This window comes from Aquila chrysaetos, chromosome 12, assembly GCF_900496995.4.
Source record: "Aquila chrysaetos chrysaetos chromosome 12, bAquChr1.4, whole genome shotgun sequence".
Lineage (NCBI taxonomy): Eukaryota > Metazoa > Chordata > Aves > Accipitriformes > Accipitridae > Aquila > Aquila chrysaetos.
In genome coordinates this window covers 37250447-37265837 of record NC_044015.1, presented here as the reverse complement: position 1 = coordinate 37265837, position 15391 = coordinate 37250447, and the positions used below count along the sequence as shown (strand labels likewise).

At 53.0% G+C, this 15391-nt stretch overlaps 3 protein-coding genes across 3 annotated transcripts; 2 read left to right on the top strand and 1 right to left on the bottom strand.

The window, feature by feature from the left end:
• Window positions 1-607: 607 nt before the first annotated feature.
• Window positions 608-2077, top strand: PARS2 (prolyl-tRNA synthetase 2, mitochondrial). Its single transcript, XM_030033092.1, is given in 2 exon segments — window positions 608-980; window positions 982-2077. Coding segments are annotated over 2 exon segments (1410 nt in total). The 5' UTR covers window positions 608-665; the 3' UTR covers window position 2077.
• A 1397-nt stretch (window positions 2078-3474) lies between these two features.
• TTC4 (tetratricopeptide repeat domain 4) lies at window positions 3475-11465 on the top strand. The gene is made up of 10 exons (XM_030033093.2): window positions 3475-3574; window positions 3653-3770; window positions 3901-4062; window positions 4303-4380; window positions 5211-5335; window positions 5631-5717; window positions 6617-6831; window positions 8592-8673; window positions 9759-9841; window positions 10779-11465. Exons 1-10 carry the CDS (start codon window positions 3500-3502, stop codon window positions 10876-10878), a joined length of 1125 nt encoding a protein of 374 aa, XP_029888953.1. The 5' UTR covers window positions 3475-3499; the 3' UTR covers window positions 10879-11465.
• A 158-nt stretch (window positions 11466-11623) lies between these two features.
• TMEM205 (transmembrane protein 205) lies at window positions 11624-13167 on the bottom strand. The gene is made up of 3 exons (XM_030033094.2): window positions 12820-13167; window positions 12556-12719; window positions 11624-12317 (listed from the first exon to the last, which is right to left on the bottom strand). Exons 1-3 carry the CDS (start codon window positions 12917-12919, stop codon window positions 12018-12020), a joined length of 564 nt encoding a protein of 187 aa, XP_029888954.1. The 5' UTR covers window positions 12920-13167; the 3' UTR covers window positions 11624-12017.
• Window positions 13168-15391: the final 2224 nt, after the last annotated feature.

The following is a 15391-nucleotide window of genomic DNA, read 5'->3' as shown; positions in this document are numbered from 1 at the left end:
CCGCCATCCCCCACCGCAGGCCGGCTGCCTGCCGAGGTCCCCCCCAAAACTCCGGCTCCAGTCAGCGGAGCTGGGAGGCGGTGGGGGGGGGCGGTCCCTGCTCCTGCCCTTGCGGCGGGGCCTTTGGGTTTTGGGGACGCCGGAGCGGGTGGTGTGTGTCCCCCCGGCCCGGCCCGCCTCAGCTCCTGTGGGCCCCGGCCCGCCTCAGCTCCTGTGGGCCCCCCCCCCCCCTCCCCGAGGACGCCCAGCCGCCTTCGGGCAATCCGGCCGCGGGAGCCGAGTGCGACCACGGGGGTGCCGCGGCCCACGCCGGGTGGGAGAGGGCAGGTCACGCCGCAGACCCCCGGGGTCACCCCTCGGCGGACTCCCGCCGCGGGCCGCGCCGCGCCGCGCCGCCCGCCCGCCAGGTGTCGCCCGACCCCCGGCCGCGCCGGCGGAACCAGAGAGCCCCGACCTCCTCCGCCGGCGGGTCCGACCCTACCAACTTCCGGCTTCCTGGCCGGCCGGCGGTGAGATCCTCCACGTGACAGGAGGCTGTGGTTCCCATTGGTTGCGGCGGCAGAGCGGGGCGGGGCGGCCGCCGGTCCCTGTCGGCGCGGGGCGGGGGGCGCGGGCCCGCGCGCACGTGGGGCGGGGGCGCGCGCCGCCGCCGCCGCTTCGACGCCATGAAGCGTTTGCTGAGAAGATGGCGGCTGCCGGCGGGGAGCGGCCGGCAGTACGGCTGCGGTCCCCGGTACGGCGTCCCGGGCAGGGCGAAGCGGTTGCTGGTCTCGCAGCTTTTCCAGCCCTTCAACCTGCAGGCGGGCGACGAGGCGGGGTGGGAGGGCAGGGCCGGGGAGCCCGCCTGCCGGAGCCAGAAGCTGATGCTGCAAGGGGGGCTCGTCTACCCGTCCGGCCCCGGCTGCTACTACTACCTGCCACCCGCCGTCCGCGCCGTGGAGAAGCTGGTCAAGGTGGTGGACGGGGAGATGCAGGCGGTGGGGGGGGCAGAAGCTGAACATGCCCAGCCTGAGCTCGGCGGAGCTGTGGCGTGCCAGCGGCCGCTGGGACGGGATGGGGCCGGAGCTCTTCCGGCTGGCGGACCGGCACGGCAAGGCCTACTGCCTGGCCCCCACGCACGAGGAGGCCGTGACGGAGCTGGTGGCCGCTCAGAGCAACCTGTCCTACAAGCAGCTCCCGCTGCGCCTCTACCAGGTGACCAGGAAGTTTCGGGACGAGCCCAAGCCCCGCTTCGGCTTGCTGCGCAGCCGGGAGTTTTACATGAAGGACATGTACACCTTCGACGCCTCCGAAGAGGCGGCTCGGCAGACCTACGACCTGGTGTGCGACGCCTACCGCAGCCTCTTCGACCGCCTGGGCCTTCCCTTCGTCAAAGTGCAGGCGGCCACGGGCAGCATCGGCGGCACCGTGTCCCACGAGTTCCAGCTCCCGGCGGACGTCGGCGAGGACAGGCTGCTGCTGTGCCCCGACGGACATTTCGCGGCCAACGTGGAAACGCTAAACGGGGAGCGAACGTCTTGCCCCACGTGCGGGGAAAAACTCACCGAGACCAAAGGGATCGAAGTGGGGCACACGTTTTATCTGGGCACCAAGTACTCCTCCGTCTCCAACGCCGTCTTCTACTCCTCCAAGAACAAACCCCAGCTGGCAGAAATGGGTTGCTACGGGCTGGGCATCACTCGCATCCTGGCGGCCTCCATCGAGGTGCTCTCCACGGAGGACAGCATCCGTTGGCCGAGCCTCATCGCGCCCTACCAGCTCTGCTTCATTCCCCCCAAGAGAGGCAGCAAGGAGGAGGAGGAGGGAGTCACGCTGCTGGAGCGGGTGTACGACGACCTCGCCGAAGCGCTGCCCCACCTCGCCGGCGACTCGGTCCTGGATGACAGGACGCAGCTGACCATCGGCAAAAGGCTAAAGGATGCCAACAAGCTGGGTTATCCCTACGTGGTCATAGCCGGGAAAAGGGTTTGCGAGGACCCCCCGGTCTTCGAGGTCTGGAATCAGAACGCCGGCGAGGTTTTGTTCCTCACCAAGGAAGGCGTCATCGAGCTGCTGAGTAAAGTGCAAGTCCCTTAAACTCCCTGTCTCCGAATCTCTCATCTTTGCTGCACTGAGTTTATCTGAACAGCCCCAGTTCCTTTCCAAGGACGTGCGGGTTGTCGGCGATGGCTCTGGGTGAGCGGAGCCGAATCCAGCTCACGTCAGAGCTGGCCACGGTGTCTCGCAACCGTGCCGGGTGCTGGGGTTGAGCTGGGGTCAGCCCGTGTTCCCCTGTGGGGCAGGGGACGTTCCTCCCTCTGGCTACAGGCCCCCGTGAGCTGCTTTTACCAGCACGTGTAGCCTCGTGCAGCTGTGGGAGCGCCAGGGTCAGCCCTCGCTGCCCACCCGTGGCAGACACGGCCCCTGTCAAGTGCGTGCAACAGCTGAGGCCGCAGGAGGGGGGACGGGAGGGCTTTCCCTCGCCATTTTCGGGTGCTGAGTTCTTCGAATGAGGGATTTTAAGGAGAGGAAGGAAGGCGCCTTCGCTCCATTTGCGTCTTCTCTTTGGGGGCACCCAGGTTCCATGAAGGTGGGGGTTAATCTTAATTACAGCAAAATGATGAACTCTAGAGCCTTGTTCACCTTGAAAATGCCATAGCGCTGCACATCTGCAGGAATTAAGGTGAAGAATGGTGTTGGGCATCCACACCCCAGTCCTGCAGGTCAGTCCAGCTGGTGAGACGCCTGCATCAGCCGGGCATGGGTGGTAATGGCGTGGTTTTGGGAATGCAGCCTTCGGAGTGGTAGAAAATCCTTGCCAAAAAAAACAAGGAAAGATGAAATTTGGGGACCTGCAAAGCCTGGGGATAGAAATGTCCAGGCCGTGTTGTATATAGGCTGTAAGTAACCCCGTCCGGCAGGAAGGCGACGTCCCGCCGGTACGTGCCCGCTGCAGCGTGGGGGCTTCCCCTGAGGATCCCTGACTGGTGCCGTGGCCCCATGAGCCTCCTGCCCTGGACGGGGAGAGCCCTTCGGAGGGAGTCCCCTCGCCCCGATGCCGCAGCTCCCGGGTCAGAGCTCCAGCCGTCGCCGCGGTCCTGAGGGGCTTTGCATCAGCCCCGCGCTCCCCGTGAGCCCCCGGGCCTGAGGAGCTCCCCCGGGCCTTCACCTCCCTCTCGCCGGCAGGGTCAGCTCCGCCTGCCATCCCCGTGGGAGATGCCACCTAACCCTGAAGCTGAAAGCCGGGCGGAGGCCGCCGGGGCCGGGCCTGAGGGGGCGGGCGGCGGGCGGGAAGGAAGGCGGGAGGCGGGCCCGAGCGGCAACATGGCGGAGGCCGGGCCTGAGGGGGCGGGGCGGGAAGGAAGGCGGGAGGCGGGCCCGGGCGGCAACATGGCGGAGGCCGGGCCTGAGGGGGCGGGCGGGAAGGAAGGCGGGAGGCGGGCCCGAGCGGCAACATGGCGGAGGCCGGGCCTGAGGGGGCGGGCGGGAAGGAAGGCGGGAGGCGGGCCCGAGCGGCAACATGGCGGAGGCCGGGCCGGGCGGCGGCGGCGGGACGCGGTACCGGGGTGCTTTCCACCCCGACACCTGGGAGGAGGTGAGGCGGGGAGGGGACCGGGGGGAGCCGGGGCGGGCCGGGCTGAGGGTCGATGTGTGTGTGTGTGTCCGCCCGCAGGAGCTGGAGGCCATCCCCATGTTCATGAAGCGGTGCCCGGCCGAGATCGACGCGGCGCGGCAGCCCGAGCTGGCCTGTCTGCAGTCCCTCCTCTTCGACGAGGAGCAGGGTCCCGCAGGTGGGCAGCCGGGGCTGAGGAGGGCGGGGGGGGGGGGTCTGTCCCTGTCTGTCGGTCTGTCCCTCCGGCCGGGGTGCTGGTGGGGAGCCGTGCCCCCCGCTCAGGCCCTGTCCCCCTCCGTCCCCGGCAGAGCTGGCCAGGATGTACAAAAACGAAGGGAATGAGTACTTCAGGGAGAGGGACTACAGGAGAGCTGTCGTCGCCTACACCGAGGGGCTGAAGAAGAAGTGCGAGGACCCCGAGCTGAACGCCGTGCTCCACACAAACCGGGGAGCCGCGCAGTTTTACCTGGGTAAGGAGACGTGCCCCGTCCCGCCTCGGACGGGGCTGGGAAGGGGGCTCTTACCTGTCGGATGGATCCCTGGCCTTTCGCTTCTTGCTCCTGGCGTGCTCTTTCTTCCTCCGCTCGCCTCGCAGCGATTGTAGAAACGGTGCGTTGTAGAGTCTCCGCGTGAGCTGTTTTGTCACTTTGGGATCTGCCTGGGTTTTAAATGCAAAAGAAAGGTTCTGAGCAGTTTTGCTTGCTTTGTAGGTAACTACCGTTCTGCGCTCAATGATGCCGTCCAAGCAAAAAAGCTAAAGCCCACCCATCTCAAAGCAGTCATAAGAGGTAAGAGTTAAAGCACGCGTTACCGCGTGGAGCGCCAGGAGCATCATTTCAAAACAGCTTTGCACACCTTGTATTTACTTATTAGGCTCTTAGTGTTACAAGCCCTGGAACAGACTTCTTGTTGGATGTTGCTTTGTTTCGCTGCATGTTTCTGTGTGTTAAATAACACTGTTTATAAACCCGAAATTACTGTGAGCATGCATTCATACTTTGTTTCAGGACAGCATTCATTTCAGAAAATTAAAGCAGTTACTGTACCAGATCTCTTGTTTTCTTATTGCTGCTTCTCCCCAAAACAGAGCTCTGCGTTTTGTTTTGGGATATTCAGTCAAAACGCTATCTTTTCCCTCTTGGCTCTTTATTTAGCTTCTATATCTGTCAAAGAGGCAGGCATTGGATCTGTTTTTGTAAAGCACAACATAACTTTTGCTGTTTTCCACAATACTAGTTTTTGGGGTTTGGTTTTTTTTTTTCCCCCAGCCTTTCTCACTCCATGGAAATGGCCACTTTCTTTTTCCTTATGAGACAAATACTGATATGTTAATTATAATCATAAAATTTTGCTTGTAACAGGCACTTCTAGCATCGTTCTGCTGATTTCTGTGACTAGATGAGCAAATGATACAAGAATTGCTGAAATATTTTAGATTTTCTTCTCAGCTGACCTGCTGGGAGTCTACGATTGAACATGACCCTGCAAGACAATAGCATGTGCTGCTGTGTATGCCTCTTGAAAGCACTAGGGCTAATGCTGTGTTTATAACCACCACTTTGTGTAGTAGTTGTATACTGACTCCAATACTAGAAACTTAAAATCTTAATCCTTCCAGGAGCTCTCTGTCACATGGAGCTAAAGAATTTCTCTGAAGCAATAGCATGGTGTGAGGAGGGCTTGCGAATAGATTCAAAAGAGAAAAAGCTCGTGGAAATGAGAGCTAAAGCTGACAAATTAAAGGTAAATATTAAGGCAGTCTAGCATCAATAATGCTTGTCGCCTACTTTGTGTCGAGAAGCACTTTGGGATGATTGGTTGAAGAGTGCTCCGTACAAGTTTCTGCGTAGTATAACATCCCCAAACAGAATCGAGTGGTGGTTCCGCGTAGTGTGTCTTGTTTAGATGTGTAGGGGAAAGAGCTGGAGGGAACCCTTCTGGAGATCTGAACTGATTTCTCCGCTCGTTGGCAGGGTAGAGCAGTGATGGGCACTGACTTGCTGTGCGTGACCATGGTGCAACTTTTTCTTACATGTAGCGGGCTGAGGAGCGGGATGCAAGGAAAGCAAAGGTGATGAAGAAGAAAGAGCAGTGTCAAAAGGAAATTTTGCTTGCAGCAATAAAGGTGGGTCGGTGAGGGGGTTTGGTTTTGTGTGGTTTGCTTTGGGTTTGAGTTTTTTTAAGAGCTCACTTGTGTGTCTCTAAGAGGTCGTTCTCATACACAGGATTTTGAGGGCTAGAGCCAAAAAATTGAGTTAAAACCATGATTGTCCTCATCTGCATGGCTCTAGCCGCAGCTCCCAGGTTTCCATATTTCAGGTAACAACTAACACAAAATACCATCCCAGTGTCAGGAGATGGACTGAGCATCCAAGAGAGAGCTCTGGCTGCCAGGCTGTAGCATCACACTGGCCCAATGAACCTTGCTTTCTTTGCTGCCGATGGGCATTACTTCAGCGGAAGGGTAGAAGATTACCATCCAGGAGGGTGGAGGAGAGAATCAATCCTGGATCCTCTCCTTCCTCGGCACACGTTTGGGCTATGTTAAAGTATTTTGGACTATTACGTAAATTGGACCTCCTCTTCTGCAGTTGTCTTTCCAAAGAAAAGCGTGAGTTTTCTTCAGTTCTCTGAAAGAGTGGATGTTCTCAGGAGCTGGTGCATGTAGTTGCACCCTGAAGTTATGCCTGCTTGGTCCCAAAGAACAGGATTTCAGCTGCATCCCTTTCCCCACGTTTTCTCAGGCTCTTCTCTCAGCATGTGGGCTCCTCTGGATTCCCACCTCTCCTCATCCATTTTATGAGGAACCTGGGTGTCTGGCTGAGGTTCTGAATTCTACTGGGAAGACCGGTCACCTGACTCTGATACTGTAGGAAGGCTTTTGATGGCATGTTTAAGAGCTGACTCATTAATAAGAATGACACAATTTGTCCTTTTACTGACTGCTAATTTTTTGCTCTTATTCTCCTCACCATACCTGTTTGGTTTTTGGTTGGGTTTTTTTTTTTCCTTCCTCCCATCCAGGAAAGAAATATCAAGCTGGTTCTTGAGCCTTCAAATGAAGAAGAGGAAGTATCAGGTGGCCTGGCTGAGATATCCTTAGATGGGTTCCACTCTGACAACGCCACGGGGGCAAAGGTGCACTTAGATGCTGATGGCAACCTGAACTGGCCTGTCCTCTTTCTGTACCCTGAGCACGAGCAAACAGACTTCATTGCGGCTTTTCACGAGAACTCAAGGTAAATGCACTGTCAGCAGCATTCTTGCATAAAGGAGATGTTTGAGTAAATGACAACAGACAGCAAGTGAAACACGGCCATGCTAATGAAGTAGTTCCAGATTTCTAATCTCATAGCTGACCCTGCTTTTGAGCAGGAGGTTGCAGTAGATGACCTTCTAAGGTCCTTTCCAACCTGAATTATTCAATGGTTTACAAATGCAGCTTTAAAATACGAGGGGCAAAATCTATGACGGCCAAAATATGAAGGTGCAGAGAAACACGGCATATCTAGCCAGTGTGCTTAAAGGGGCTTGCAGTGCAAGCTTGGGCCAGTGGCCAGTAATACCTGTGACCCATCCCATGCATGGATTTCAGAGGTTCATTAAGGTGCTGTTTCGAAGCCCTCCAAATATGTGGGTCTTGGAAAGAGGATTAAACTTAGAAATTATAAAAAGTTTCCAAAAGGGACCTCTCGTAACCACCAGTGGCCCCATAGTTTCCTTAGGGTTTACAGCAGGCCTGACTGAAGTGCTACAGACCTTTCAGACTATAAGCAAGTGACTGGCAAGGTGAGAATTCCACTTTCTTGATGTTAACTGCAGTTTCTGATCTCGCAGTGTTAAATAACCTTGGATTTTGTAACTTTTTCTCTGTGGGGAGATACGTATTCCTCAGATCTACTAATAAGTTTAGGACTTAAAATTGCAGTGCAAGCAGATTAGTATGTGGTTCTTATGCAGTAGTGTTCACTACGCCATTTCATGACCAAAAGAAGTGAAAATGGGTTCTTGGAACAAATTGGCCACCAACGCTCCTGAAGTACCAAAATAAACAAGCCTCTGACACACAAGCGTATTCCCAGCACTCTGATCTGGTGAAGCATGGTGCTGGTGGGACCACGTAGAAGGAAAATCAATTTTAGACAAAATGCAGGGTGTTTATTTTGGCATCTTTTCAGTGTGAAAATTAAAAGTTAAAAATAATTTGTTGTTGCACTGCTCAAGTTTGAAACCAGTACCATGAGTTAGAAATGGGCCTTGGTCTCATTGGGAAAGCGATGAGTTTGAAGGGAAGAAACTATTAGTGATCTAAACTTACTTTCCAGTCTATTGTTGTCCTGGTTTCGGCTGGGATAGAGTTAATTGTCTTCCTAGTAGCTGGTATAGTGCTGTGTTTTGAGTTTGGTATGAGAAGAATGTTGATAACACACTGACGTTTTCAGTTGTTGCTAAGTAGTGTTTAGTCTAAAGTCAAGGATTTTTTCAGCTTCTCGTGCCCAGCCAGCAAGAAGGCTGGAGGGGCACAAGAAGTTGGGAGGGGACACAGCCAGGGCAGCTGACCCAAAGTGGCCAAAAGGATATTCCATACCATGTGACATCATGCCCAGTATATGAACTGGGGGGAGTGGGGCTGGGGAGAGTCGCCACTCGGGAACTAACCGGGCATTGGTCAGCAGGTGGTGAGCAGTTGCATTGCACATCACTTGTATATTCCAATCCTTTTATTATTATTATTGTCACTTTATTATTGTTACCATTATTAGTTTCTTCTTTTCTGTTCTATTAAACTGTTCTTATCTCAACCCATGAGTTTTACTTTTTTTTCTGATTGTCTCCCCCATCCCACTGGGTGGGGGGAGAGTGAGTGAGCGGCTGCGTGGTGCTTAGTTGCTGGCTGGGGTTAAACCGCGAGAATTGTCTAATTTGCTAATGTATTTTTACCATCATTCAAAAGCTGAACACTTTGTCTAAGCTAACCAAGTGTATCTTGGCTTTTTAGGTTTATTGATCATTTAATGGTGATGTTTGCTGAGTTACCTCCTTGGGATTTAGAAAGAAAATACCTTCCCAGCAATCTTGAGGTGAGAAGTTTGACATTCCTTCTATTTCAGGGTTGTTATGTTGTGGCTTTTTGTCTGGAGTGAAAAATTACACAGCTTTGAGTGTATGAAAGCAATGCCATTGTTACCTGTTTACCATACGCAGATGTGAAATAAGGATCTGGAAGCTCAAACGTTTTCCAGATGTGCTGACATGGACACAGAATTCATTAATGAAAATGAAAGTTCTTTTGTCTTCCACTTAATGTTGTATTTGATAGAAGGTATTTATAGATATTGCTTAGATTCCCATCTTTGTAACGATGATTAAGATTTAGAACATCAAGCTGGTAGGCTGCCTGTTTTTTTAACTGCATTGTGAAATTGCTCAATACAAATCAGAAAATATTATTAAAAAAATAGGTTATTTTCAGAACTAACTGGAGGTACTTAAACACTTAATCCCATCAAGACAATATGTGTCTATTAAGACTTTAGCAAAGGTGAGATGTGAGTTGGTTGTGGCTGCAGCAGGTTTTGAGAATTTTTCAGAAATTATACATAGAAGGATACAGATGTTTATTTTTCATTTTCTGCTTCAGTGTCACATGTGCCAGGCAAAGCACAGCCCTTAGTGCAGTGAGCAGATATGTCCAAAAGGACAGTGGCTCTGTACTTTAACAGGTTAAAAACTGGGATTATAGCTCTGTGTGTACGTACAGTCTAAGGCAGAGTTGCTGGATTCAAATCTCTTAAATCTACCCTGGTTTGTTCAAATATCTTTAAACCTACTCAGTTTAGCTCATACCATTGCTGCATTTACCTGTTAAAAAGCAGCCTGTAGGTCTGGATTGCTTCTCTCTAAAGCACAGGAACACCCGGTGTATTTTGCCTTCCTGCTGCCACTGCTATAAGAAGCTAAGCTGGTTTATACAGGGAAGACTCGGAATTTACGCAAAACAGTTTCTGCATTGCTCAAGTTAGCATCTGGCATGGTCGGTTCAAGCTACAGAAGTTTAATAAACCTCTAGCAGATACACGGTGTCCTGTTACTGGACTTTCAACAGCTTAGTAGTTTGCCTTCATGTACCTTAGGTATTTAATAACCCTCCAGAATATTTTTTCAGCTCTATTTTGAAGATGAAGAAAGAACAGAAATGTACGAGCTGAACGCAGAACACACATTGCTACAAGTGCTGCAGCACGAAAGGTGAGGCTGTTCATGTCCTGTTCACGTCCAGAGAGAGCACGAAGGCAAAAAGAACGAGCTTTATGTCTTTGCCTTTAAGTGCAGTTTGTTCTCTGATTTAATAGTCCTAACTCTTGAAGGTGTAAAGCAGTGGGACCACATGGATTTTGTGCCTGGCTTTAGCGACTTACATATTTTTTTTTCCCCAAAAAAATGAACAGCTCTTTCCAGGACTGGATGGAGATGGGAAGGGGAGTTGGGCTACACACAAGCAGCAGCACAAAAGGGCTGTTTCAGATCCCATCTACACAGCACTACTTTAAAAAAAAAAAAAAGCAGCAGCATATAAAGAGAGCATGTTGAAGGTTAACAATGCTCTTACTGTTAATAATGCTGCGTGAGCAGCCCCCAACACAGCATGCAGCACAGTTTGACTCTGAAACTGGCTTTAAAGTGTTGTGCAGTTATTTAGAGAGAAGAATTTGCTGTTTGTGAAGCCAAAAAGTTATTGTAAAGCCTGTGCTGTTAACTTGCACCATCTTGTAGCTAGCTGGAGAAAGCCTGCTGCACAGCGCTAGTGGCTTGGTCTGTCACAGTGGGAGCAGAGCTCTAGGTCCACTGCTGCGGGCTGTGTCTGAACTGTCACTCCATAAAACTCAGCAGCGTGCGTAAGCCCTCAGATTTCAGGCTGTAAGGGCAGTTGCAAAAGAAACCTCTTTCCAGAGGGAGAATAACAGCTGTTTTAATTAGAAGTAGCTGTTGGGAGAAGGGTTGATTCATAAAACACTCCTACTCAGATGTGTGTAGCCTTGGCCCCGAGAGGCTCTGCTAATCAGCAAAAAAGCTTGTTATCAGCCTTCAGGAGGTCAGTCTTTATTGAGCTGGGCGGAAGTCACTCACTTTGCATGACACTTGGCCAGCTACAAGGAAGCCAAAGGACTCCTTTTAATCTTTGCAGGTATTTTGTAAAGGCTGGGACTCCAACGGTTTTGGCATTTGTAAAGCGTTCTCCTTTCTCTAAGAAGTACTTCTCTGGCAAGAAGGTGCATCGACTATAATGAGCAAGAACGAAACGAGGAAACCTGTGCAAGAGCCTGCTGTTTGTTATCCCAGCTACAGACTGCAAACTTCTGCTGGAACAAAAATGCCTTGCACACTTCAGGGGAAAAATAATCTTGGCACACAAGGAAACTTCCAGGAAAGCAGCATAGGAGAATGAAGGGCTTACAAGAGGGGATTATTTGTTTAAAAAGAAATCCAGCTGGCTTGCAGAAGGTCTCCTCTATGATAGGCTGCATGTGGTTTCGAAATAAACCTGAAGCAGTGCCAAACACTGGCTGCAGTTGAAGCAACACCAGCTGGGAATGTACTTACTTACCTGTGAAAAATCACCGATTTCTTTGGAGGTGGGCTGTGGTTGCTGGGGTTTAACAGCAGTGGTCTGGGGAGATACCTGCCTGTTGCAGCGGGATGGATGCAGTCAGATTCCTGCCTGGGATTAAGCAGCTGCTCTTTTTTCACCGCTTGGCTCTGCTGCTGGCCAGGGTAAAGCAGAGCTCTTTGTTCAGAGTGCGGTGTTTTACTGACCCTTTTGCTACCTGACTGATTGTCCTCTATAACTTGGAAATAAACATGTCTATTTTAAGTAGACTGACTTCTGCCTAATGAATGAGACAATAGTTTTTCTCACCTCATGAAATACTACAAGAGAATGTCAAACAGTAATTCTAAACCCAAACATAACAACCTTATCCTTGACGCTAACTGGTAAAGCCAACATACGGAGTCTTCTGCACTTCTGTATTAGCTTTCAGCATTTAATTAAAAGTAATTCTAAATCTCTCATTTCTCTCTCTTCTGCAGTCTGTCTGTGATCGCAGAAACACACTGCGCTTTTAGACACATCTAGTGCACGGGGCATTAAAAAGCTGTTCAGCCATAAACGTTCCTGCTTAGAACATGGAGGATTTTTCTCACTCCAGGGCTGGATTCAGACAGCTCCAAAGAAAGCATTTCTGTTTTGCTATTCCTAAATTTCTGCACCACGCACAAACACAGTTAAAAGTATCTCCATCTGAGGATGCTGAAATTTAATCTCCAAAGCTTAGGTTTACTTTACAACGAGGCAGCGGGATGGCTCCCTTTTCCCAGAGCGTTGGTTCTGGCCAGCCAGCCTTCGCCTCGCGGTGTCCTGCTCTCACAGGGCAGAGAGGTGGGCAGCCAGGTAGTACAAGCTCAAGCCGTTACACGCGATGCAGCAGAGGTTGCAGAGGGAGGACAGAGCGCGGTAGAGGGTGAGCTGCCGGGAGAGCTGCCTGTAGCTGGGGTTGGAGGCGCGCAGCCGCCTGCAGGACTTGCTGGTAAACAGTCCGACCTCCTGGCCGAGGCCGTGGCTGCGCTCGACGAGGTGCATGTCTGCCGCGATGTCGGAGGTGACCTGCCCGAACCACTGCGTGTTCAGCACGGAGGCAGCGACGCAAACGAAGAAGGCGATGATCTGCAGGGGAGCAAAGCCTGCCGTGAGCATCACACGTGGTGGACTAAATTTCTCCCCCAGCCCCTCTTGCGCGCAAGGTTCGCTGCAATCTGGATGCTGACCGGTTTCTTTTAACCACAGCCACGTGTGGACCTCGTCGTCATTTGCAAACCAGCGTCGGTGGAGCAGAGCGGAGCGGGACCCCGCAGAGGAAGGGATTTGGGCTACAGCCAGCTCACGTTTTAAAGCAGGAGGCTACCTGGGTCGTTTGCTCGTCGCTGAGCAGCTCGCTGGGGTGGTACATGGCAAATAGAGTCAGGTTGAGGAAGGCGCAAGCGGAGCTGATGTGGCAGTAGTAGGGGAAGAGCTCGCGCCGGATGAAGCCGTAGGTGTGGCGAGGGAGGCAGCTGCCCATCACGAACCCTGCAAGGGGGGAGAGCGGGTAAGTCCTGGGGCAAAGCCCCCTCCCCTGGGCCTCCCCCCGGGCAGAGAGCCACAGCGGAGCGTACGGACCGCAACCTACCAGACACGAAGGTTACCCAGATCTGCATTCCCCAGGAGGTGGAGAGGAAAACCAGGTGCAGCAGTTTGATGGTGTTAGAGGGCTCTGTGTCGGTCGGCATGGTGTCCTGGCCAGGGACGGGTCCCTCCACGTCAGCCAAGCCACCCCCAAATTTAGCTGCTGTTACTGCCGTCACCTTGCTGGATCCAACAAATGCAGTTTAGCTTCGCAAGAAGAGCTTTGGAAGCTTTGGGAAGAGCTTTGGAGCTGACACAGCCTCAGCCACTTCCCAGACCCGCCACCGTGCACCCGACCGGGCTGCAAACCCGATTTTCAAACCCCTTATATCTTAGAGGCAGGGCACTGCGTCAGCACCTGGTAACCAGCCATTTCGGCTGGACTTTCGGCAAAGTCCAGCCAAAGCCCCGTCTGACCCCTGGCAGCAGGAACAAGCAGAAAGTCAATAAAAAGGGGAAAAGGAAAAGCCCTGACAAATACATCTGCCCACGCTGTGGCCATCAAAGAGGCCTCTTGGCCAGGGAGAGTCCCACTGTTTAAAAACAGCAACAGCTTCTGCACACTTTAACCAAAAAGCCTGGGGGCTCAGAGAAGCAGGGCTGGCTCCTGGGCTCACCCCGCTGCCCCGGACCCCATGCTGGCACAAGCATGAGAGCATGGGCAGCGGTGGGGAGAAGGAGGCTTTGAAGGAGCTGCCTGCTCTGCTAGAAGGAGCGCTTTGGAAATTAATTAAAACAAAGCTTCTGGGAGCAGACCATCAATTCTGCCGCCTGCTTTATTCCTCCTCCTCCTCCTCCTCCTCCTCTTGGCCAGCCGCCTCAGGGCATGAATTACAGCAGGGATAGCCTTGAGGGAGACTGCCATCTAATTACATCCCACTACCCCTGCAAAATAGATAAATATATGCTGTGTTTTATATATCAATTGCCTGTATTTATTTAGGCATCTATAAAAATCAGGTCCTTGAAGCCTTCTCATGGCGGTAGCATCACGTACGGGAGAAGGCGCTCGGATCCCACCTGGAGTGCTGGCTTGTAAATCCCCAGCTGTCTTCATGGCCTTTGCTTTGCCAAAAGCTTCTTGGCATTTCTGGGATGCTTCCCCACTCCATCCTCCCGCAGCCCTGTTCACTGCACGATGGCAGGGGCCTGGGGAAGGTAGCCGTGGTCCTTTGGTGAGGCTTTGTCCCCTGCATCATCCTGTGCAGGAAAGCAGCGACGGGTGCTGTGGGCAGCCGGCACAGAGCCCTCCCGCTCCCGGGATCCCAGCTCTGCCTCTCCAAATTGTTTGCCTCTGTGCAGGAATTAGCAGTCGAGAGCAGCAAGGCAGCTGGGTGGTTTTGTGCAAAGAAGCCGCAGCTGGGAGGGTTGTCAGAGCAGAGGGTAACACCCTGCAGGGATTTCTTTTTTTTTAAGGGAAAAAGAAAAATAGTGATTGATTGCTAAATTGGCCCTAGACCGCGTCATTTGTTGGGGAGGGCAAATGGGGGGGCTCTGGGAAAGGCTGGTAAGAGCAGGCAGCTCTCAACAGGCTCCAGTGCACCCGCCAGCGGGTCCTTGCTCCCCTGGGAGCTGGCTGTGGGACGAGGCGGTTGGAAATGGATGCTCCAGGGATGCTCCAAGCTGCCCAGTCCTGCTGTCTACCATTCCCCCATCATTCCCTCCAGCAGAAGATGCTGCAGGACTGCAATTTTTTCCCACCTGCACATAAACCACAACACGCTTCACACCCTTGCAGCTCTCTGTTGTGCCCCCATCCATTTCCCATTGCCCCCGAGTCGCTCCCGCTCCATCATCCCGCACCCCCAGGGACCCAGCCAGGCCGGGGTGAGGGCTGACCGTGGCCTCGCGGTGGGAAAAAGCACAATACTTAAGGAGAGGGAGAGGTCAGTTAAAGTTTAATGTTCGGGCGAATACATCATTCCCTCCACCTAATCAAGCAGCAGCAGTTTCTAACGATAAGTAGAAAGGATGGCTCACATCCCGGTGATAAAAAGGCAGGATTGCTCCGAGTTTCGGGAGATAAGAGGGCTCTATAAAAATTGAATGTTTTGTACCATGTTCAGCTTGAGACGGCTTTATCTTGTAGCGATAGCGCAGCAGGGGGAGGTCGGGGCAGCGCCGCGCCAGGCCTTGCACGGAGATGTTTATGATCAGAGATAGGGCAGAGATTAGGAGTTTATGGGCACAGCCAGCTCCAGGAGTGGGAGCTGCTGGCCGGTGCCCACGGGAGAGGGGCAGACAGCTCCTTCTGCTTATAAACCGGGTGGGGAATTTGGGTGGCAAAGCACCTTTCTGGAGACTGGGTGTTGCAGAGAGGGAGAAAACACCCTGGCGTGCCTGCAAAAGACCCTGTGCTCATTTCTGGTACCCCACAGCCTCATCTTACCCATCGCCATCACTTGCTCGTTGGTTAAGCTCTCCAAAAAAAAGGCGAGGGCACGGCTGCCGCCCCGGGGCCGCATTAAACCTGCTGTGCCCCGCAGTTCTGCGTGCCCACGGGCTCCTGGGCCTCGTTCCCTTCCCAGCAGGCAGCAATCCTTTCAGAAACCTCAGTGCCATCGGAAAACCTCTGG

What these genes read in the sequence shown, in the direction of transcription:
- TTC4 (XM_030033093.2), top strand. Translation starts at nt 3,500, where the DNA reads ATGGCGGAGGCCGGGCCGGGCGGCGGCGGCGGGACGCGGTACCGGGGT. An exon ending in TCTCAAAGCAGTCATAAGAG is followed by an intron (nt 4,381 to 5,210) that starts GTAAGAGTTAAA and finishes TAATCCTTCCAG; the next exon opens with GAGCTCTCTGTCACATGGAG. An exon ending in ACCTTCCCAGCAATCTTGAG is followed by an intron (nt 8,674 to 9,758) that starts GTGAGAAGTTTG and finishes ATATTTTTTCAG; the next exon opens with CTCTATTTTGAAGATGAAGA.
- TMEM205 (XM_030033094.2), bottom strand. Translation starts at nt 12,919, where the DNA reads ATGCCGACCGACACAGAGCCCTCTAACACCATCAAACTGCTGCACCTG. An exon ending in CTGGGTAACCTTCGTGTCTG is followed by an intron (nt 12,720 to 12,819) that starts GTAGGTTGCGGT and finishes CCCCCCTTGCAG; the next exon opens with GGTTCGTGATGGGCAGCTGC. An exon ending in GCGACGAGCAAACGACCCAG is followed by an intron (nt 12,318 to 12,555) that starts GTAGCCTCCTGC and finishes GCTCCCCTGCAG; the next exon opens with ATCATCGCCTTCTTCGTTTG.